The sequence below is a fragment of the Eubalaena glacialis genome, chromosome 2 (genome assembly GCF_028564815.1).
Source record: "Eubalaena glacialis isolate mEubGla1 chromosome 2, mEubGla1.1.hap2.+ XY, whole genome shotgun sequence".
Taxonomy (NCBI): domain Eukaryota; kingdom Metazoa; phylum Chordata; class Mammalia; order Artiodactyla; family Balaenidae; genus Eubalaena; species Eubalaena glacialis.
In genome coordinates, this window is record NC_083717.1 from 76,481,700 (window position 1) to 76,505,554 (window position 23,855).

The 23,855-nt window shown below is 40.2% G+C and overlaps 1 protein-coding gene across 1 annotated transcript in view; it reads left to right on the forward strand.

The window, feature by feature from the left end:
- The window catches only part of MYO1E (myosin IE), a 199,585-nt gene that overhangs the window by 105,020 nt on the left and 70,710 nt on the right, over positions 1–23,855 (forward strand). The window contains exons 5-7 of the mRNA XM_061180260.1: positions 13,284–13,371; positions 17,111–17,200; positions 21,210–21,341. Coding sequence (XP_061036243.1) covers positions 13,284–13,371; positions 17,111–17,200; positions 21,210–21,341 — 310 coding nt within the window. The remainder of the gene's footprint in view (positions 1–13,283; positions 13,372–17,110; positions 17,201–21,209; positions 21,342–23,855) is intronic.

Genomic DNA, 23,855 nt, shown 5'->3' on the forward strand with positions numbered 1-23,855 from the left:
ATCTTCCAACAAACAAAAGCCCAGGACCAGATGGTTTCACAGGCAAATTCTAACATTTAGAGAAGCGCTAACACCTACCCTTCTCAAACTCTTCCAAAATATAGCAGAGGGAGGAACACTCCCAAACTCTTCCTACAAGGCCACCATCACCCTGATACCAAAACCAGACAAAGATGTCCCCCAAAAAGAAAACTACAGGCCAATATCACTGATAAACATAGATGCAAAAATCCTCAACAAAATACTAGCAAACAGAATCCAACAGCACATGAAAAGGATCACACATCATGATCAAGTGGGGTTTATCCCAGGAATGCAAGGATTTTTCAATATATGCAAATCAATCAATGTGATACACCATATTAAGAAACTGAAGGAAAAAAACCATATGATCGTCTCAATAGATGCAGAAAAAGCTTTCGACAAAATTCAACACCCATTTATGATAAAAACCCTCCAGAAAGTAGGCATAGAGGGAACTTTCCTCAACATAATAAAGGCCATATATGACAAACCCACAGCCAACATCATTCTCAATGGTGAAAAACGGAAACCATTTCCACATAGGTCAGGAGCAAGACAAGGTTGTTCACTCTCACCACTATTACTCAGCATAGTTTTGGAAGTTTTAGCTACAGCAATCAGAGAAGAAAAAGAAATAAAAGGAGTCCAAATCAGAAAAGAAGAAGTAAAAGTGTCACTGTTTGCAGATGACATGATTCTATACATAGAGAATCCTAAAGATGCTACCAGAAAACTACTAGTACTAATCAATGAATTTGGTAAAGTAGCAGGATACAAAATTAATGCACAGAAATTTCTTGCATTCCTATACACTAATGATGAAAAATCTGAAAGGGAAATTAAGGAAACACTCCCATTTACCATTGCAACAAAAAGAATAAAACACCTAGGAATAAACCTACCTAAGGAGACAAAAGACCTGTATGCAGAAAACTATAAGACACTGATGAAAGAAATTAAAGATGATACAATCAGATGGAGAGATATACCATGTTCTTGGATTGGAAGAATCAACATTGTGAAAATGACTATACTACCCAAAGCAATCCACAGATTCAATGCAATCCCTATCAAACTACCAATGGTATTTTTCACAGAACTAGAACAAAAAATTTCACAATCTGTATGGAAACACAAAAGACCCCCAAATAGTCAAAGCAATGTTGAGGAAAAGAAACGGAGCTGGAGGAATCAGGCTCCCTGAGTTCAGACTATACTACAAAGCTACAGTAATCAAGACAGTATGGTACTGGCACAAAAACAGAAATGTAGATCAATGGAACAGGATAGAAAGCCCAGAGATAAATCTATGCACATATGGTCACCTTATCTTTAATAAAGTAGGCAAGAATATACAGTGGGGGAAAGACAGCCTTTTCAGTTAAGTGGTGCTAGGAAAACTGGGCAGCTACATGTAAAATAATGAAATTAGAACACTCCCTAACACCATACACAAAAATAAACTCAAAATGGATTAAAGACCTAAATGTAAGGCCAGACACTATAAATCTCTTAGAGGAAAACACAGGCAGAACACTCTAACATAAATCAAAGCAAGATCCTTTTTGACCCAACTCCTAGAGAAATGGAAATAAAAACAAGAATAAATAAATGGGACCTAGTGAAACTTAAAAGCTTTGCACAGCAAAAGAAACCATAAGCAAGACAAAAAGACAACTCTCAATTGGGGAAAATATTTGCAAACAAAGCAACTGACAAAGGATTAATCTCCAAAATGTGCAAGCAGCTCATGCAGCTCAGTATGAAAAAAACAAACAACCCAATCCAAAAATGGGCAGAAGACCTAAATAGACATTTCTCCAAAGAAGATATACAGATTGCCAACAAACACTTGAAAGGATACTCAACATCACTAACCATTAGAGAAATGCAAATCAAAACTACAATGAAGTATCACCTCACAGCAGTCAGAATGGCCATCATCAAAAAATCTACAAACAATAAATGCTGGAGAGGATGTGGAGAAAAGGGAACCCTCTTGCACTGTTGGGGGGGAATGTAATTGATACAGCCACTATGGAGAACAGTATGGAGGTTCCTTAAAAAACTAAAAGTAGAACTACCACATGACCCAGCAATCCCACTCCTGGGCATATACCCTGAGAAAACCATAATTCAAAAAGAATCATGTACCACAATGTTCATTGCAGCTCTATTTACAACAGCCAGGACATGGAAGCAACTTAAGTGTCCATCAGCAGATGAATGGATAAAGAAGATGTGGCACATGTATACAATGGAATATTAGCCATAAAAAGAAACGAAATTGAGTTATTTGTAGTGAGGTGGATGGACCTAGAGACTGTCATACAGAATGAAGTAAGTCAGAAAGGGAAAAACAAATACTGTATGTTAACACAAGGGCAAGGTCTGGGAGAGGTCCACGTGTGATGCTTCTGGGCATCCTCTCCCCGTGGAGTCATGGATGGTGTTTCCTCCTTCCAATCGTGGTGTGGGAGTTGACAGTATTGCCAACTAGGAAGTTCACCCAAGCCTTTGCTGTCTGGAGGTTTTATTTGGGCTCAATCACATACTGCCTGCATGACTGACCGGTAGTCTCCAGCCCTCCTGAAGATTTGGGCCAATATCTATAGCCTCCATTTTCTCCATGGGTCAGAACTTAGACACGGCTTTCGAAAGCTCTTAATCATAAATCACTGGCCAGTTCCCAAAGACCCCAGACAAATTTCTTTACTACCCAAGAGCTGTGCTTCATCTGCTTTGAGAAAGTAGATTTGCTATCTCTGCTGTGCTGTGGTTCACTCTCACCAGCTCTGTGATCCTGGGCAGCAAACCTAACACTCATCTGGGCCTCGATGTCTTCACTTACGAGTGAACTGATTGACCAGATGACCTCTGAGGTCTCTCCTGGTTTGGGGGTTTTGGAACTCTTCGAAATAATGCTTGAGGGAAGGGAAGGCAGGGAAATGCTGTTCTGGGTAGAGAAGCCCAAGTTTGCAGCTATTGACATGGGAGAGCTGGGTACTCATTCAGCTAGGGCTGAGTCCAGTGCTGCCTACCTGAATGCACTTGTGAACAGAAAACAAACAAAACCAATTTTCCTGGGGGCTGGAAGAAAAGTCTGCTCCTTGTGCAAAGGGCTTCTGCCGTAGCTGAAGAGACTAGGAATTTTTAGTATCCTTTAATTAGGATTAAAAATTAATGATGATCTAATCTCTCGTGTTCTTTTAGACTTTCACCTTCTGATTTCCCTGGTATCTGACCTTACCTACATGATGAAATGCATATGCTTTATTTTTTATTTATCTATTTTTAATTTTAAAATAAATTATTAAATTTATTTTTGTATCTGATTTGTTAAACATTTTATTAATAATATATGTATATAAATATTTTTTGTTTAAAGCATTTAGCTTTAGAGAGAAATATATTTGGGATTTCCATGACAATACATATTTTATGCATTTTAAATCATGCTATAGAAGAAACTGAAATGAAGGTCAAATACATTTAAAGAAGTTTTTTAAAAGAAAATTATATTAATGTGATAAGAAAAAAATTTTTATGATTTTTTTTAAATTGAAGTATGATTGACCTACAGCACTATGTTAGATCTAGATGCACAACATAGTGATTCGATATAGCTGTACATTACAAAGGGATGACCAGGAAATGCGTACGCTTGGATGGGATAATGCAGCACATAGAAGCAATGTTATCAGTTCCCTCCCAATCTTATGTTTTCTGAAGAGGTGGATACGGTGACAGGATGGGCTGGCAACTGATTATTTCTGGATAGAAATCAGTGTAACAAATTGAATTTAGAAAGAAAGAAATCAAGGAAGAAGACAAGCTGCTTTCTCAAGTGCAGACCTCCATCCAAGCCTTGGCCCTGAGTTTGTTTTTTTAATTGAGGTATAGCTGATGTACGGTGATATGCACAGGTGTATAATATAGTGATTCACAATTTTTAAAGTTTATACTCCCTTTATAGTTACTATCAAATATTGGCTATATTCCCTGTGTTGTACCATATATCCTTGTAGCTTACTTTATACATATTAGTTTGTACTCCTTAATCTCCCACCACTATCTTGCCCCTCCCCACCTCCCACTGATAACCACTAGTTTGTTCTCTCTGTCTGTGAGTCTGTTTCTTTTATGTTACATTCACTAGTTTGTTGCATTTATTAGATTCCACATATAAGTGATATCATACAGTATTTGTCTTTCTCTGCCTGACTTGTATCACCTAGCATAATGCCCTCCAAGTCCATCCATGCTGCTGCAAAGGCAAAATTTCTTTCTTTTTTATGGCTGAAGAATATTGCATTGTGTATATATACTGCATCTTCTTTATCCATTCATCTGTTGATGGACACTTAGGTTGCCTCCATGTCTTGGCAATTGTAAGTAATGCTGCAATGAACATTGGAGTACATGTGTCTTTTCCAATTGGTGTTTTTGTTTTTTTCGGATATATACCCAAGAGTGGAATTGCTGGGTCATTCTATTAGAGTAGTTCTATTTTTAGCTTTTTGAAAAACTTCCATACCTTTTTCCACAGTGGTTGCACCAATCTATATTCCCACCAACAGTGTAGGAAGGTTCCCTTTTCTCCACATCCTCGCCAACATTTCTTAGTTGTGTTCTTTTCGATGATGGCCATTCTGACATGTGTGAGGTGATATCTCATTGTGGTTTTGATTTGCATTTCCCTGATAATTAGTGATGTTGAGCATCTTTTCATGTGCCTGTTGGCCATCTGCATTTCCTCTTTGGAAAAATGTTTGTTCAGTTCTTCTGCCCATCTTTTATCAGGTTGTTTATTTCTTTGATATTGAATTCTATGAGCTGTTTATATATGTTGGATGTTAACCCCTTATTGGTCATTTCATTTGCAAATATTTTCTCCCATTCAGTAGGTTGTCTTTTCGTTTTGTCAGCGGTTTCCTTTGCTATGCAAAAGCTCTTAAGCTTAATTAGATCCCATTTGTTTATTTTTGCTTTTCTTTCCTTTGCTTTAGGAGAGGGATCCAAAAAATGTTGCTGCAATTTATGTCAGAGGGTGTTCTGCCTATGTTTTCCTCTAGGAGTTTTATAGTATCTGGTCTTGCATTTAGGTCTTTAATCCATTCTGAGTTTATTTTAGTGTGTGGTGTTAGGGAGTGTTCTAGTTTCATCCTTTTACATGTAGCTGTCCAGTTTTCCCAGCACCACTTATTGAAGAGGCTGTCCTTTCTCCATTGTATATTCTTGCCTCCTTTGTTGTTGATCAGTTGTTGGTCCTAGTTTTGCAAACATGTACAGACTTGATTTGTCAAAATAGCTGGAGTTGAGCAGCCTCAGGTTGACTGACTGGCCAACCAGACTCACAAGTGAGTGTGAAGTAGACCCCAGTTCATGATTTTATAAGGAGAATTCTGCCTGTGCTGGACTGCTCTGTTGATTATTTCCCTGGAACACAGTCCATGAGGGTTGCTGGATTACCATTAGAGGGTTGGATTCCGAGCCGAGGGATGATCACAGTGGCTAGTGTCGTCATGTCATGGCCCCCACTTTTATCTGGAGACAGTAGTCTTTTCCTCAGTAGTCTGTTCACTTGGGGAAAACCCATCGTGTCTGCTGTTGATTTTTCCTGTCCTGGCTCCGTGTAGGTCAACCCTTTTGTATTAACCTACCCTTTGTCCTGTCAACCCCTACCATCCCGTAGGTTAAGTTCTATCAGGAATAAACAGCCAGGATTTGTCTTAATGTTTCCCGAGTCTTCCCCAAGAGCTCACTGGCAGACAGGTCAGGGAGAGTGGCTCCTGTTGATGCTGATTTCATCCACTGTGCCTTACGTTCACTAATTTAACTTTCCAGGGATAAATATCTCCCATTCCTGAATTGCCCTGTTTGCTCAGTGCCTAGAAAGACATCTAGGCTACCCTTCTCAAAATTCTCTTTCAACTGATTTATGGTGGGCCCAGGGCATCCAATATCTTTTTTCAAGCCCCCCAATTGATTCTAGTTGAGCACCAAGACTAAGCCTCCTGAAATCCTCATTCCCAGGCTGGGTGATCTGCAGATAAACCTTCAGGCCTTGGTGATGTCTTGCAGGTCTCTGAGCAGAGGCACGATACCACGGAAGGCTGGTTCACAAAGACGAGTCTATGGGTAGAAAAGTGATGGGATCTTGAGCAAATACAGATATGTAGTGAGGTTATGAGGGCCTGACCTGAGTTGGAAAGGCAAAGAGGAAACTGATGTGTGACATTCCATAAGCCTCTGAAGGAATTAAAGGAATAGGAAGTGAATGTGGACTCCAGGCAGTGCCAAGAGAAAAACACAACAGCTGTAGCTACATTAGTATCATTGACAGTGATGAGCACCTGAAGACACAGGTATCCACCTACGAGCCCAGTAAATGAGCCACCCAAATCTGCTTAACTCAATAGTTTTCTGTGCTCCAGAATCCAGAATTTGGATTTGTGTTTTAGAATTGCATATGTGGTACCTTTGGACCTATCAGAGACATCTATGCAAATTTACTGAATAAAATAATCATGGTGTGGTAAGAGGGGAAGGAGAAACGGCAAGTTTTTCTCATATTCTCTACCATCTCTGTATCACCAGACCAGACCTTGGCACTGTGGCCAGAGGCATTTCTGCAGCCCTTGCCAACTGACCTCTGTAAAGACTTACAGGGTCTTAGAGAACATTTATGTGGCAGTTTTATTGCTGCCATCAAAAGTGAATTCCACTTTTGGCCTGCATCAGTTCTTGCTATCCTAGCGCGTTTAAAAAAACATGATGTTGATTTGAGAGCATCACATTTGATCCAGTTTCTAATTTTTTTTGCTTGAAATATTCTTAAGCAGTTGTTTTTCTGAAAAGTAGGGTGTTCTGTTCTTAATGTATACAACATTTGCAAAGTCTTGGTAGGTTGTATCCTGAATACGTGCCAAATAAATATTTTTTAAGAAATAAATAAAGACGTGAGAGATCTTTTGAAGGCACATCAAAAGATTTGGTGACTGATTGAATATGAGAATTTTCATAGAGAAAAGGAGATAGTTGTCACTATTGGATCTAAGATTTCTGAACTATCTTCTTCAAGAGACATTTTGGATCTGGAATCCCTAAGATTTGCAGGAGTAAAGATTAAAGATTTAAATAATTTAAAAAATCAGATCACTTCTAATATTTGGCTTATGTCATATCTCTGCTCTCTGCCTCAGCACTGTCAAGTGTCTCATGGATTCTCAAGCTGACTTCCTGTCTTTGATGTATTTCAGGAGCCTTTTATTATTAGCATTGGAACTCTTTTCTGTTTCTTTCGGTCCACCCAATTTCTTGTTTATCCCAGCACCAGCATCCTTTGAGGCTCCCTGTCCCTCTGGCCTGGCTTTGGGAGGCCCAGTTAGCTCACACCCCTGACTGCGGGGTCTGCATGAGGCCTGCACTCTGGCTGTGGGTTTGAAGAGCTGGGGGCTCAGATGTGCCCTTCTACCCCAAGTTCCCTGACCAGGCTTCATCAAAGAGTGTTATTCAGGAAGCCTGACTCATTAGCTAATTAATATATTATCTATAATCATAATAATAACCCCTTTTTAAGTATTTGCTTTGTATCTCAGCATCTTTTACTTACATCATTTACAACCTAGTAAACTAGGTATTACAACCCCCCTTTTTGCAGATCAGAGAACTGAGTCTCCGAGAGGTAATGAAACATGTTAAACGTCTCACGTTTGAAATGTGGCAAAGCCATGCATCAAGCCAGGGCTGCCTGGCTCTCCTATTACACTCTTTCCACTTTTCTCTGCTGCTTTGAGCCAGCAGGTGTCAGGTTGTCTGGTTAGTAGCCTGTTACTGCCCATGGTCATGTGGTACAGTGGAAAGATCTCTGGGGTTGAGTCACGGGGTAGACTTGTTATTCTGTTCTGTGGAAAGTGTGTGACTTCTGCAAGCCTCAGTCACTTCATCTGCAAAATGGGGATTAATACCTTAAAGGAAAGCTATTGAATAAGGAAATACATATAAAAACATTTTTTTAACTGTTAAGGAGTGATGTAAAATACCTGGTAGTAACAGTAAAAGGAATTGCAGAGCTAATAAGTAGCTGAGCTGGGGCTGAAACTTGGTGTTCAGACTAAACATTGGGTTTTTCCTATTGCATCAGGCTGGGCCAACGTGAGCATTGCCCTGGGGCCACTTTCTTGGCAGACCGTAGGTGATAATTTTGTCTGCCTGACAATACTAATTGATTTGGAAGAAATAAGAGTTCTTTGTCTTATTCTCACTTTCCTCATTATGTTAATGAATTTTTATCATTTACTCAGTCGTGTTGGCATGTCTGTTTGATTTTGTATTTTATACTTTCAGCCGTTGCATGTACTTGAGGCTCTACTTTTCAGTGTCATTACAAGCTCTGACAGATCACCCCTTTCTCTCCAGCCCTGGAACCCTTCAGATGGGCAACAGAGATGCTTCACTTCAGACTTATTTCTTTCCCAGATCCAGTAGGGCTGCCAGGAAGGGTGTGTGTGAATTGAGTCTTTGGAGAAGTCTGTCCAGAATCTTCTTTGATGTGTTTCTCCTTCCCGATCGCATCTTGTCTTGTGAGCACAGTGATGCAGGCTATTATTATTTGTTAGCTCCGACTAACAAATAATGTGTGAGAGATAATAAGTGTTTTGGCAGAAGCCTTGCTTCAAGGGGTGCGTATCAGTAAAAACTCAGTAACTAAAAGTTTGATTATACTATGAACTGTGCTATTCATGGAGTTCTTTAGGACACTTTGTTGATTTTAATTGACTATCTAAATATAGACCTTCATCTGAAGCAGTATAGCTCAGGCTCCTGATTTAAACTATCTCAAATCCTTTCCTAATGATGCCACTCACTAGCTCTGTGTCCCTGAGCAAGTTGCTTAGCCTTTTTCATCAGATAATGGGAATAAGAATAGTCCCTACCTCTCAGGGCTATTATCCAGATCAAATGATTGAAGCCCTTAGAGCAGTCCTTGACATGCCTTACCCACCCAGCGGGCACATGCTACAGTGAATATATCTGCAAAATTTTAGTTTGCTTTCAGATCTCCTTTGGAATTGATGTTATTTCTCATCAGGACTCTTTTCAGTCACCAATATGTCTATCTTTTATAACTGTAGAATTAGAAAAAAGTTTTTAAACTATCTCTGTGTTTTTTACCCCTGGGTTATACCTTCTGAAATAAGAGTCAAGTTTAATACTAATATGTCCCTATATAAAAAAAGAAAAATGTCAGGTCTAAGAGAGTAGGACCCAGTGGGAATTTTCTTAACTTCATTGTCTTATCAATCATTCATTCTGGGCAGGAATGCCGCCCTCTGATGCTTGCCTGCGTGTGTGCACATACACACGCACACACACACACCCACCCACCCACCCTCATTCCCCTACCTGGCTAACTTTATCTGTCTCGTTGAAATGTAAGTAGTGTGACTTGACTTAGCTTGTGCATTTCTTTAGGAATCTTTTCCTAATACAAACTCAGGAATCCCTAAAACTGTACCCGTATCTCCAAGATGTTATCACAGCGTTGGTGCACTTGCCCTCCAGGGCAGGAGACACATTTCATCCCAGCCTCGCCGTTGGCACGAGGAGGCACTTAGACAGTGCATGCTGGGTAAGCAAATGCACATACAATTTTTGTTTTAAATTTTTATCCTTTCTAAAGTGCAAATAAATGTAAGGTAGGCAGAGCAGCATTTCAATTACATTAACTTGAACAGTATAAGGGAACAACAGCTACTGTGGTAAGAACCAGCAGAGATATTTTGAGACTAGCAAGGGGGAGATAGGAGGAATGGTCGACTCTACCTATTCTCTGGGATACCCACCCCCAAATACGACTAAGATATTTTTACATTTGCTAGAATCAGTTGAACTGAATTGAAAACACTATTGATTTTTAAGTGAGGAATAACCTTCAGACTAAGAAAAACAATTATAGTCTTTAAATCCAATTATTAATTATTAATGTATCATTGTAAATAGCTCCCCCCCACCACGCCCCGAACATTCTTTCCATTTCTTTGAAATTTTAGCATATGTTTCCATTTGTATAGTGAATGCAGCCGGAAACATTACATTATTTCCTATTTGAATTGATGTTTCCTATGAAATCTGTCTTGACTGCGTTTTACATTTGTTTAGCTGGTTCCCAGCCAGCTATATGAGAACTAAGGAGTTTGTTAGAAATCCTTATTTCTAGGCCCTGTCCTTGGAGACTAGGATTCAGCAGGTCTGAAGACAGGCCCAGACATGGGCATTTTTTAATTACTTTGAGGATTCTGATAGGCTGCTGGACTTAGGGACCACTGGGGCATTTTTCTAATTTTAAGGCACATAACATTTCTAGAGTATTTTTTGGTCCACTTTAGAAGTGAAGGCAATTAAGAAAGGCCTTATAACCATAAACAAAGCAAATTGCTCTAATTGCTGTGTGAGATGCAAAGCAAATAATTTCAGGTGTGCTATATAATCTGTCTGATACCTTCACATTCTTCTAACATGGGTTTTAGACCAGGGGAAGAAACAATCTTTTCCCTGAAAGGGCCAATGTAATTATGGTTACATATACTGTAAGCTTCAAGTAATTATGGAGCACTCCATTCTTGTACCATATTCTGAGCAAATTACCGGCCTCTGATCAATAAAATTTCTTTTTAAGCATCTGTAAATTGAATCCAAGAAATGAAAATTCCGATCAGAGTTCAGCCATAACTAATTATTTTAAATCTTCTGAAAAATATCAGTGTTACTGAGAATGTAGATGTCCTATTAATGTACCTGGCATACTTATTTTAATATATGAAGTGAGTTACTTTCCATTATTCTTCCTTTTTTTTCTTTCAACAAAAGACACAAAATATTTTATGTCTAATCACACTACTAACCAAAGACACAGTGGGGACATTACTATACTTTCATTTAGTAATTCTAATAGGATTTATTGTTTTTTTTCCTTTTCTCTTTTACACACTGACAGCTTTCTCTAAGGAATTCTAAATACGAATGTTGTTTACTCATGACATAGTAATAATCTAAAGAAATTAATCCTGTTGATTATCATTGTGATGTGCAATCCCACTTTTTCTGGAAATGCTGGGGGTTTTTTTGTTTTGTTTTCTGTTTTTTTTTCTGTTCCTCTTTTTTTTTTTTTCTTGGCCACACTGCACAGCATGTGGAACTTCCCCAACCAGGGATCGAACCCGTGCCCCCTGCCGTGGAAGCACGGAGTCTTAACCACTGGACCACCAGGGAAGTCCCATATTTTTTAAAAATATGAAATATATGGGTAATTGTTTCTTTCAAAACTTTAAACCTTAAGAGAAATCACATCAAAAGAAACTAGAATCGTCCAGATATCAGCCCCCCAACAAGTCAGAACTGTTTCTTTTTCCTTGTTCCATTTCTGTTCTTGTCCATACATTATTTTTACATAGTTTTAATCATGTTATAGGTACAGTGTCTTCTGCTTATGTTGCCACATAGTTTTCTAATTATTTTAAATGTCTGTGTAATATTATATAGGCTGGTTGTACCATTATACTCTTGGACTTTCCAGTATTCTTGAATGTTCACATTATTTACAACATTATAAAATGGAGTTTCATTGTTAACAAACCTATGCTTCAAATGAGTGAGAGTGCATGTTTTGACCTTGGATCTAGGGTATAAATCTTCTGATTACATGGACCATTTGAACAGATAACTTCCTCATGGAGCTGAAATATTTATTATACCTACTTGTGCCTGTGAGTAAGCATGGCTCTGTAATCAGTGTGACACATCATCCCAGGCTCATTGGCTTTCTACTTTCCGCCATATCTTATGAAATACCAGTTTGGTTTCTGTATTCCTGTGACCTGGAAGTCAGGAGCTGAGTACTAGGAGGCTGAATGAGTTGCACAGATGGAGTCAGACCTTTAGAAGTCCTCACAGAGGATGGTTCCCTCATTCTTCCCTATAATCTCTCTAACTAAACATATAACATATTAGTTCAAAGAAATTCAACAGAGTTCTGAGTTTTGCTATGGTGGTGACTCTAATCCTTGTCTTGTTTTGTTTTGTTTTGAAATAGCAAATTATTTCCAAATTTATTTCAGTTTCCTTTTGGGGATGGGGGCCACCTGGCTTGGTTGGACCCTAAGCAAGTGTTTGCTCCTTTCTTGAGTACCTAAGCAATTGGTAACAGTTCATTAGGTTGGGTGTTCACAGAATATTTGCTCTGTACCCCAAAATTCTTGATCACCGATAGCAAACAAAAATAGTGTCTTAGGAACTCACAGCAGCCTGAACTTTTCATGTTAAATTTCACCATTATTTTACATGATAATGGATTCTTTTCATCTAATTCTATCATGGAAACACAAAGGCTACCAAAAGAGAGATGAGAAATCTGACTGACTTAAGCATGTTTTGAATTGAGGCCGTCATCAGTTCAAGGGGATTTTGGGGGAAGAAACGGGAATTTTGAAGATCTGACTATACGGTATTAACAAAAGGCTTTCCCCATGCAGTAAGGCCACCAAACGGAAGTAGTCTTTGTTATGCAGGATGTGATTAATATTACCTCATCATTTAATTTTAGAACTTCTAAAATAAAGTTGCTTGCATCAGTTCAAGGCACATGGTTTGAAACCTGAGAGTGCCTACTTTTTCTTTTTCTTTTTTTTAATTACAGAAGAGATATGTGATTACTAAAAGTTTGGAAAATAATGAACTGAAAGAAGTCTCCCACGGTATCTTTTCCTTTACCAAAACCTCTGCTAATATTTTTCTTATGTGCTTTTTTTTCTTTACTGTTTTTTAACCCTGTTTTACATATAATTTGAATCTGATCTATTTCACATAACACTACTTTGTGTGCTTTTCTCCCGCAATGTTTACAATCTTCCTGTCAGTTGTAATCTGTCTAGTCTGCCCTTCTGATGTTCCGTAATGTTCCTGTTCATGCTTCCTCCTATTATTGGGCATTTAGAATGCTGAATTGTCTATCCCGTACACAGTGATGGTTATCAGAGCCCTGGCCCACACACCATGTTAATAGTGACCATACAAGTCATGGAGGTAACCTGATCCTGCTGTGATTTAACTTTCTCAACCAGTATTGTGCATTTTTTACTGAATTCCTTTCTGCCTGTTTCCTTTTATTTTTGGTTTTGTTTTGAGGGGGTCTTTTCAGAGGAAAGGGAGCTGCTCATGAGCCACTTCATAGGTGGGTATTTTTGTCTTTCTTTCCTTAGTGGTGAAAGTGGTGCTGGAAAGACAGTGGCTGCCAAATACATCATGAGCTACATCTCCAGGGTGTCTGGAGGAGGCCCCAAAGTCCAGGTGAGCTGGTGCTATGGCCCATTTTGAGACTTTGCTCTGTGTGAAAGTAAGAGGCTCCATTTGCTGTTTAAAAAAGAATTTTTCTTCCACAGAGAAGACATTGGTTTTATAACCAAGAAACTTGAAATATGCCGAGAAACAGCATGTTATGGGCTGGAGATGCCTAATATGTAATGAGTATTATATACAATCGATGAAAAGGTCACAAATCCAAAAGTAAAATAAACAAAGGGCATGAAAACCATCTCATAGAAAAGGAAATATAAATGACTCTTAAAACATGAAAATATGCTCACCCCCATGATAATAAGAGAAATGCAAATTAAAACTACATTGAAAAACTATTTCTTAACTGTCAAAATGGCAAAAATTTTGTAGTATTTTAAATACTCTCCTGGTAAAAACATAGGGGCGTAGTCTCTCTAACACATTACTGGTAGGAACATGAACTAGTACACTTCTGTGGAGGGCATTTTGGCAATATTTTTCAAATCTAGAAGCATCCACCCTTTGACTCATCAATTCTGCTTGGGAGAATTTAACCTTTAGGTGCCCTGAAATGTATACAAAATGATACATGTGTAAAGATCTTTGATGTGACATTTTTTGATGATGGAGAAGACTGGAGACAAATGCTCATCAGTTGGTGATATAATTTATGGGGAAATAATTTATGGTTCATAATAGACTAGAATGTTAGACAGCCATTAAAAAAAAATGAAGCTTCAGGTACTGATGGGGACTGATCTTCGAGCTATATCATGAATTGCAAAAAGCAAAGTTCAGAATATTGCGTATAATGTGCTACCATTTGAGAAAAAGGAGAACATTATTTATAATATTTACATTTGTTTGCATATGTATAGCATAGCTCTAGAGGGATACATGAGAAATTGATAATAGTGATTTCTCCAGGGAGGAAACTGGGAGACTGGGGGAGGGGCATCTCTCCATGTAGAACCTTGCAAACCTTTTATTTTTTATGTTACTTTATGAGATAACACATTCCATAGGCAGAATGCAGTTTTAGAAAGTGAGAGTGGCTGCGAACCTTTCATTTTTTGAACGATGTGAATAAATCTCCAATTCCAAAAATTTACAAAGATTTTAAAATAGAGAAAGGAAAGGAAGGAGGAAGGATTAGAGCAGTAGCAGGAAACATTAGGAAAGGGGGGAAACCCAGAGAACGAGGACACAGGAGAGGGAGAAAGAAAAGGGGGGGGATTATAGTATGGGCAGAGAAGGGGCAGGTTCAAGAGGACAGTATGAAGAAAGCAGTAGATGCAGCCTTTTCTGTCTTGAGTTTTACTCGTTGTGGTAGCGGAATCAGCATCAGCAGGACTGGTGAAGCCCCCCACCCCCACCCCCAGAGAGCAGTGGAGGATGGCTGTGGGGGCTAAGGTCCACAGGGGGCTGCCCAAACTCACACTACTCATCACTGGCACAGACTGCTGGGAACTTTTTTTTTATTATTATTATTAGAAATCATGATCCAAGGTAGATTTCACCCTAAAGATTAATTTTTTGGTTAGAATCATTTAATGTGATGTTATTGCCATAGTCAGCTGTAGACTTTAAAAAGACACATCGAAATTCTGTTTATTATGGCTCTGTCTACTAAATCAATAGTGCTGCATCCTGTCCTGGGGGATCAGAAAGCTTAAGGCGGAGGCCAGTATTCCTTACCCAGAGTAAAAGGGTCTTAGAGTGGCCTCCTCTACCAAATGAAAGGAAGATCTAGGGCAGCACCATCCAGTAGAAAGATGGTGCATGTCACATGCATAATTTAAAATTGAATAGTTACAGTAAAAAAAAGTAAAAAGCATATGAAATTAACTTTTTAAATATATTTTATTTAACCCAATATATCCCCATATTATTTCAGCATATAATTACTAATCAATTAATGAGCTATTTTACATTCCTTTGTGTCCTAAATGTTTGGAATCCAGTGTGTGTTCTACACTTACAGCACATCTCAGTTGGGACTGGCCATGTTGCATGGGCTCAGCAGCTTCCATGTTGGACAGTAGGTGCAGCTCTAGGACTTAGGTTGATGTGGTACAGTCCACTTGCTTTTCTCCATTTGTGTGATCATACCCTATCCGTAGAAGATGGACATGGAGCCAGGAATCCAGGATGCTCTTTTGTGTATGGGCTGCTCCTTTAATTCACTCTTTCTCTTCTCCCCCTATATGCTTACCACATGCCACAAAATTCTGTTGGACATCTTGATAGTTGATGGAGGGATGGATGGATACATGCATAAAGATTCCCAGTTACGAAGTCAATAATTAAAGAAGGAAAGAGACAAGGAAGGGTCTTTCTTTTGTTCTGTCCCTACAAGAAGTTGAGTGTTGATAAATGGTTTAGGCATGCCTGGCCAGCAGACAACAAGTATAAAAGATTAATGAAGACCCACAAAGTCAAAATTAATTTTACAAAGAAAAGCAACTTTTATATAAATCCATGAGTTTTTAAAGGAGAAGGATGCTTAGAAGTATCTTTCTAAGCTTTGAAACTGACTTCATGGTGGGACCATCCATGATTTACTCTTCCTTCCATTGCTAACGATGTGTGCCTGGTTGATGGAATTCCAGTTCTCAGTCCTCTTCTGAATGTTCAGGCGGTGCCAGAGGAGCACTTTGGCTGTTACATAGTTAGTAGTTAGTGCCTTCATCTAGTCCTGTCTGCTGCAGGCGACGACCTAGTGGCCAGACTGCAGACGTTTAATGTTGATTTTTCTCTTCCTGTTTTCCTATGAGGACAAGGATACAGAGCTCTTGGCTTGAAATTAGTCAGTAGCTAAAGAGCACAAGCCAGAGACTTGTTATTTCTGGAACATGTTTAACCATAGCATGTGAATAATTAGAAGTACAAGGAATGACTCACTTGTTCAAAATCCTCTCCAACATCAACTCCTATCTGTTGAGCTGTCTTTGCCCATGGGGTGTTTTGTACTTTTCAGTCTGACATCAAATTGGGGTGTGTATGAAAACCAAATTCTTCCCCTCCAGTAGGCCAGGAATTGTTCCACACAATCCAGTGTCGACCCTTGTTGCTCAAGTGGGAAAGAACTGGCAAAACCCGCAGCACCGGGGAGCTGGTTAGAAATGCAGACTCTCGGGCCCCACCTCAGACCTACTGAATCAGCATCTGCATTGTAATGAGATTCCCAGGTGATTCCTGGAAAGGAATTCCCAGGTGATTCCATGAAAGTTCGGGAAGCACAAGACTGTGTCCGCAGCTTTGTTTGGGGAGGAGGAACTGTTTAATTTCCCTCAAGGTGCCTCTCACTTGCAGTGAAGAGAGGGAGTGTGGGATGCAGTAGGTGGGGAGAGAAGTTCAGTAGAACAGGAGTAGTGACAGTAAAGCCTCCAGTCAGAACCCAAGGAGATGCCCCGTCCTGCCATGGTGCCCCGTACACAGGGAGCACGGGATGAAGGTGCAGCATCCGATTTGGAAACCCAGTCCGGGAACGTTTGTAGATCCTGATTTACGGTGGCAGCCTGGCTCCAGAGAATTCTGCATCAAGTCAAGGGAGCTGGAAGTCATGACCACACAAACAGGGTTAGGTCTGTCAAGAGGAAAGAGTAAATCCTCCAGAAATCCCAGGGACTTGGATTTGAGGCCTCTCACCTTCACCGCATCCAGAAACCATGTCCTTGGGAAAGTCTGGCTTTACATCGTGGAGTAGGTGTTCGCATCTTCCTAACCTTTGGTCTTTTTGCTGTGACAGCACGTCAAGGACATCATCCTACAGTCCAACCCACTGCTGGAGGCCTTCGGGAACGCCAAGACGGTCCGGAACAACAACTCCAGCCGATTTGTGAGTTTCTTTCCTATGATAGAGAATGTCACCTGATTGATGATGTTGACATTCCTGATTTAAGTCCTGTGTCCCCGAGGAAATAGGGGGTTTTCACACATCATCAGGAGGCCGCCTTTTCAATCTTTTCCTCGTTTTCTGTAGCGGCGAGCTGCCAGGCTTCAATTTTCCCTTTGACTCAAGTTATTTTTGAGCCTTGGGGATGTAAATAAGATAATTTTTGAAACCAGTTCTCAACTTGAGTTGCCTTCCTAAGGAAAATGGAAGTGTCAACTTTGGTCTTGGAGGAGTTTGCTTTGGGCCGTGGAGAAAAGGCCTTCTTTCCCTGACAAAGAACTGAGGAGACTAGATCCCAGGTCTTGTTGCCTTGCTTTGCTTCATAGAACTTGGTCTGTGGACCCTGAAGGAAGCACTTTGATCCGGCACCCTGGAAAGAAACTTCCTCCTCTCTGTCAGCCAGAGGGAACCGACTGCTTACCCCACCCCTCTTGGCTTTGTGTGTGCGTTTTTTGCATGTTCATGTGACATAATGACATCTAAAAGTGGCTGGACTTAGCCTACAGATTCCTCCTAACTGGCCCACTTACCCAAGGGAATGAAAATATCAGGCGAATGCCTGCATGCCTATTGAGACGTTTTTCTGAGTGTCTCCCGAGGGGGTAAATTGGAAGGCTGGCAAGGACGAATATGAATATACACCCCTTGACAAAAAGCCACATTTACAAAGAAATGAATGTTTGCTCAGTAGCTTTGATTTATGTAGATTTTGTATCTTATCTCAACCATAGATTATGTCTGGCAGTAAAGCATTTAGGGAGCCATCTGTGAGGTGGATTCTGGACCATTTTAAAATAAATAAGTGAGAATTCTGGAGAAAAACGATTTCTTTTTTACCCTTCTGTTTTGGAAGGAAGCTTCCATTTCCAAGAGAATTCTTGCTCAGTTCTCATGCAGTAATTGTTAAGCTCCCTGGTGAGTTTTATCTGTCAGAATTATCCTCACTTTCCTCGCTGTTTAATATTATTCAAACTACTCATTTGTTCATCTCTCATTTTTCTGCTCAATGCCAGTTGTCCATCTCAATCTGCCTTGTAAAGATGGACTTGACCAAATTTAACTCTCTAGCTACCCATCCCCCTTCTTTTGCCTTCCTTAGAGAGCAGGAAGATAACCGTATCAATATTTTCCTTGATATTTCCAATATAAATTATTTTTTATCCTTGGACAAGGAGGCTACAGCAGTCAGTTTTTGTAAAGCAAAACAAAAATACCCAGCATTTATTATTTTTCTGATTACAGAATTTCGTACAACCCTGATGGAAAGATGGGAAAACTGTACAGAAAGGCAGTTCTCTCTCTCTCACACACACACACACACACACACACACGCACACGCACACGCCCACGTGCACACACATAGTGGAGTCTGGTGGGGCATCAAAAGATGTTCTCGTTAATAATGAGAGAAATGTAAATTAAAACCATATATCATTTTCTGTCTCTCAGATCATGAAACATTAAGGAGAAAAGACGCTATTGGTTGAAGACTGACACCTCCCAGGAGAGCGATTTGGCAATTCTTATCAAAGTTTAAAAGACTCATTGTCTTTGACCCAACAATACTTTTAGGGTATAATACCCACGTTCCCTGTTAATAATGATTTATTTTAAAAGATATCCATAATGTTAAATTTTTTTAAAAGGTTTACAAAACAATATCTATAATATGGTTCTATTAATTTTAAAATGCACATTTATATAAAGCATAATTAAGGTGTCTGCAAATCCAAGTTTGAATATCCTATTACAGTGATTAGTAGGAGGAGGTAGAAGTGGCATCAGGGTGGGATTATGGGTAATTTCACTTAAAATGGATATGTAGTGTGAATCATAAAAATTCATCTATTTCCACTTATAAATCTTTTCAAGTTTTAAGAACTACATTATGAAATATTTCAAATACTATTTTAAAATAATACAATCAACATTGGGGTACCCAGTACCTAACTTAAGAAGTAAAACATTACCAAGAGTTGAGGTTTCTTTTCATTTACTAATGGAAATATCATATCCTTTCTTTATACAGTTTCCTCTTTCCCCCAGGCTGCTTTACAACAAAACTAAACTTTTTGCTCTCTCATTAGGGATTTTGCCTTTTATATTACAATTTTGAGTTGTGTGTAAGCATTTCTGTTACATTAGAACAGGGATTCTCAAACTTGGCCACATATAAAAAACACCCAGGCTTTTTACAGCTACTCCTGTCTGGGTGCCAATCCCTAGCGACTGACTTACTTGTCTGGGGTGGCATCAGGAAGCATTTCTTTTTCTTTCTTTCTTTTTTTAAATTTAATTTAATTTTAATATTTATTTATTTATTTATTTATTTGGTTGCACTGGGTCTTAGTTGCGGCAGGCAGGCTCCTTAGTCGCGGCTTACTGGCTCCTTAGTTGCAGTACGTGGGCTCCTTAGTTGCAGCATGTGAACTCTTAGTTGTGGCATGCATGTGGGATCTAGTTCCCTGACCAAGGATCGGACCCAGGCCCCCTGCATTGGGAGTGCAGAGTCTTATCCACTGCGCCACCAGGGAAGTCCCCCTAGGGCAGCATTTCTTAAAGGCTCCGCAGGTCTTTCTAACATGTAGCCAAGGTTGTGAACCATTTCCAGAAGAACTTGAGAGTTTGCCGTTTACCACATCTGCCCTTCCTGGATTTGATGTCCTGTTTTGTTTCATTTCCATCCCCAGGTTGACGGGGAATGGCGGTGGGGTGGTAGGGTTGTACACAGATGGACACTGAATTATTCCCTTCAGAACATGGCCGAAGGGAAAGATGGCGAAGGACGGCCACGGTAGGAAGCAGAGGGGTCTTGTTCAGCAGACTTTTCTCGTGAACCACCGTAATTCGGGATAGCTGCGGTTTGAGGTGCTTCTGGATGTTTATTTTTGGGTTTATTTTTGGGAGAGGAAGGAGTCAGCAGATTAAAACAAATAGACAGTTAGATGGTGGCTTTCCTTTGTTGCCTTTTTGATACCTGGAATTGGCGAATACCTTAGCAGGAACACAGCAGGTACTAGGTGCTGTCGGCAGCAGGAAAAACACACAGCAGGCTTTTCTTCTCCTTAGTGAGTTTATGGTTCTAGTTGGAGACTTGCTGCTTGGCAGGCTTCAGCCCTGAGATGGGGGGATTTCATCAGCATACACATTTTAAAAATATTAAATGTGAATGCAGTTAGGCTGGGCATTCTCTCCAGTCTGACCCTAGGCCACACCACTCCCTAAAACCCACATTTTCATCTTTTTCTTCGTTTACATTTGCCCTCCTGGACCTTCCTGAGGACTGGAGAGAAACTAGATTGTAGTGGGAAAAAAAAAAATCATTTACGTAACAATCTGGACACCTTTTTCAGCTACCCTCCAGGGTTTTATTCTCTTTTGTTCCCTAGTAGCAGTAATTTAAAAGGAAGTATTAACAACAGTAGCAAAAATCCCCACACCCATAACTAGCTGGAAAGAACTTATAACCAAGTGTTTTTATTTTACATAAGCATATTAGATGCTCCAGAGGTAAAAAGGGATTGCTTTTGCTCAAAGCCATTAAAGTAAGTCTGCCCAAGGGAAAATTTGCTTCCTCTGAAAGAGGCAGATAGAGTTCACTCTTGTTAGATCGAGGGGACCATGTGATTTTCTGTCCTATTCTTTACAGCTTCCGGTTTAGCAGGCAAGCACCTACTGGGGGAAAATGGGAAGGAATATAGTGAGCGTATCCTTATTTAGTCAGGTTAGAATGATAGATTCTCTCTCTCAATACAGAATTGTGTGATTGGACAAAGGCATGGGTTATTGTCTGATAGGAAATGGTGAGGAAGTCTAGACCAGAACTGGGAATAATTCAGAACATATCTTTCATTAATGAATTTCCTTGAATTATATGCTATATCCAAAGACTGTTTGGAACATCATGTTTTTGTCCACCAACGATTGAAGGAAATCCCTAATTTTCTTGCAGGGAAAATACTTTGAAATCCAGTTCAGTCCCGGTGGGGAACCAGATGGTGGAAAGATCTCCAACTTCCTTCTGGAAAAATCTAGGGTGGTGATGAGGAACCCCGGAGAGCGGAATTTTCACATATTTTACCAGGTTTTCCTTTATATTATTTCTTTCCTACTTCCTTATTCCTTCTCCACATTTAAAATTTTCTTCTCTCAGTCCTCAGGTTTAGACAGTCTAGTCTGGCAAGCCCAGGAGTCTTTATTGCTGTAGGATGTGTAAGTCAGTGTGCAAAAGAATTGTGAGAATGCCCTTACCTGCAAGGACAATAAGTTCTAGTTGGCATGAGAAGACAAAAATTTCCCTAGAGTGAAATGATCAAGAAAGTGTTGACACACTTCAGAACAAAAGTAGGAATGTTTTATTCTTTGCCAAATAGGAATTCACAAGGGGAGACTTGGCTGGGACGGTAAGGAGAGCCATTAAGGAGACACAGGATAGCATGGAGGGGAGATTGACTCAGGCAAGTCAGGTGGCCTGAACAAAGCAGGGGTGGGAGGGAGAGGGGGGAGGCGGAGGGAGTGGGAAGGAGTAGGCTAATGTATGAGTCAGGCCCCAGCTGGTTTGCAAGGGCAGAGGTCTCCAAAAGGTGAACTGCTGGACAAAAGACTTGAAATAGACTTGGGATCTTTCATGCCAGGTCAAAAAATTTTGACTTAGACTCTCAGAAGCCATGGAGAATTTGGTGCTAGAGCAGTATGCCGGATGCTTTGAACTTGTGTTCCAGGCTTCAGCAGTCATTTGCTTTGACTATTTTTAAAATGTTTTTAAGTATTTAAAAAATTTAATGATACCATACACAATTTTTTAATGTATGGATTTATGTATTAGTACTTCATCTATCAGGGATCCACGTTAGATTTTCTTTGAAGAGTTGGCCTGCAGTGGTTTTGGGGGATTTTTAAATTTATTTTTTGTTATAGTTCGAAGATCATTGGGTTTGAAGGCAGTTAAGCTGCGTTGGTAGCTCACATTCAGTCTTTTCAATTACATAGACATGTTAGGTGATGGCAAATAATTCTTCTGGTTGGCATCTGTTGGTTGAAAGCGTACATAAATGCCCAAAAGCTTCTGTTAATTCAGTAATGTTTTTAATTATATTAGTCAAAGCAACATGTACAGATGTTTGAAAAGTAATTACATGCGTCACACACATAGTGTATTATTTATTGAGCACCAGACAGAAGTTCATACTTATTTCCAAGACACCTTTTAATAAATGCCAGCCCCACGCCCCTCCAGATTCCTCTTCTTACAGGTTGGAAATCCTCAGATTAGAGACTGGGGAAGTGATGAGATCAGGGGAAGACAGAGTTCCAGATTCTGACATAGAAGTAAGAGTCGAAGCTGTGAAATAGGTGAGACTCCTGTGGGAGTGAGTGTGGAGAGAAGAACCATGCCCATGTAGGACTTGGGGACCTGGGGACCACCTATAGGATGAGGAGGCATTGAGGAGCCAGGGAAGTAGTCAGAGGATGAAAGCCAAGGTCCTGCAGTGTCACCAAAGCCAGAGGAAGCTCGGTGGAGGGGAGTGTGGGCCAGGATCACATGTTCAGAGCTTTGGGGGGAAGGATGGGGCAAGGCCCTGGGGATCAAGAAAGGCTGGTGGCTTCAGCCACTGGAAAGTAGCCATGAGGGTTATTTCATCAGAATGGCGATGGCGAGAAAGAAGGCAGATGAGGAAGCCGGTTCTGTAGCTTGAAGGATCTCACAGAGGCAAGGAAAAGCTTCTAGAAAAGGCAAAGAGCAGCATGTGTTTGTAGATGGGAGAGAATTAAAGAAAGGGGTGTTTGAAGATTCAGGTGAGGGGAGCTACATACTGTGGGGAGAAGACTGAGAAAGAGGTAGGGGAAAGTTCTTCCTTAGACACCCCGCCCACTCACACCCCCCCCCCAAAAAAAAGAAAAAAACAAAGCCAGAAGGAAGAAAGGAAGAGAGTGGTGCAAAAAGATTTTGAGGAGATAGGGGGAAAAACTCAGGGAACCTGATGTCGTGAAATGACCTAGAACTTCTCGGTCACGGAGATGAGTTTCCCTATTTTAAGGGTGTGGAGCCGGGATGACATGAGGAACTTGACCAGGATGGAGGAGTGTGGATGGGGGCTAACTCCCGCCGGCTGGGAGCCAGTGGTGTCTGGCACTGGCTTGCGTGGGCTGTTCGCATCTCTCCCTTCAGGGACATTTCTTGGTAGTTTGAAATCAGTCATGGTAGGAGGACTCACACCATGAAAGTCAGCAAACTACAACTCTAGTTCCCATCCCTAGCTCAAGAATGGATTGTTGAACATTTTCCAGCACACCTAAAAGGGTCTTGCTCACAACTAAGGCAAATACCAGAGGTAGAACAGAAAGCCAAGGGACAGGACACCAGCATGGGGGACCTGAGGCTGTTCTTGAATATGCACCCACAGTGAGAAGCAGGGAGGGTCCAGCTGTACTTTAAAAAACCATGTGCAAGTTGAGCAGGAACAAAGTAATTGTAATCTGGCTTGCTTTCCGCTTTTCCAAGGGATCTCACCAGTGTGACCGTGCAGTTCCCTTTATCGGACAAGGGAAAATTCTCAGCTCTTGCAGGTCTAATCAGAGTTAAGAATTAGAATTTGCA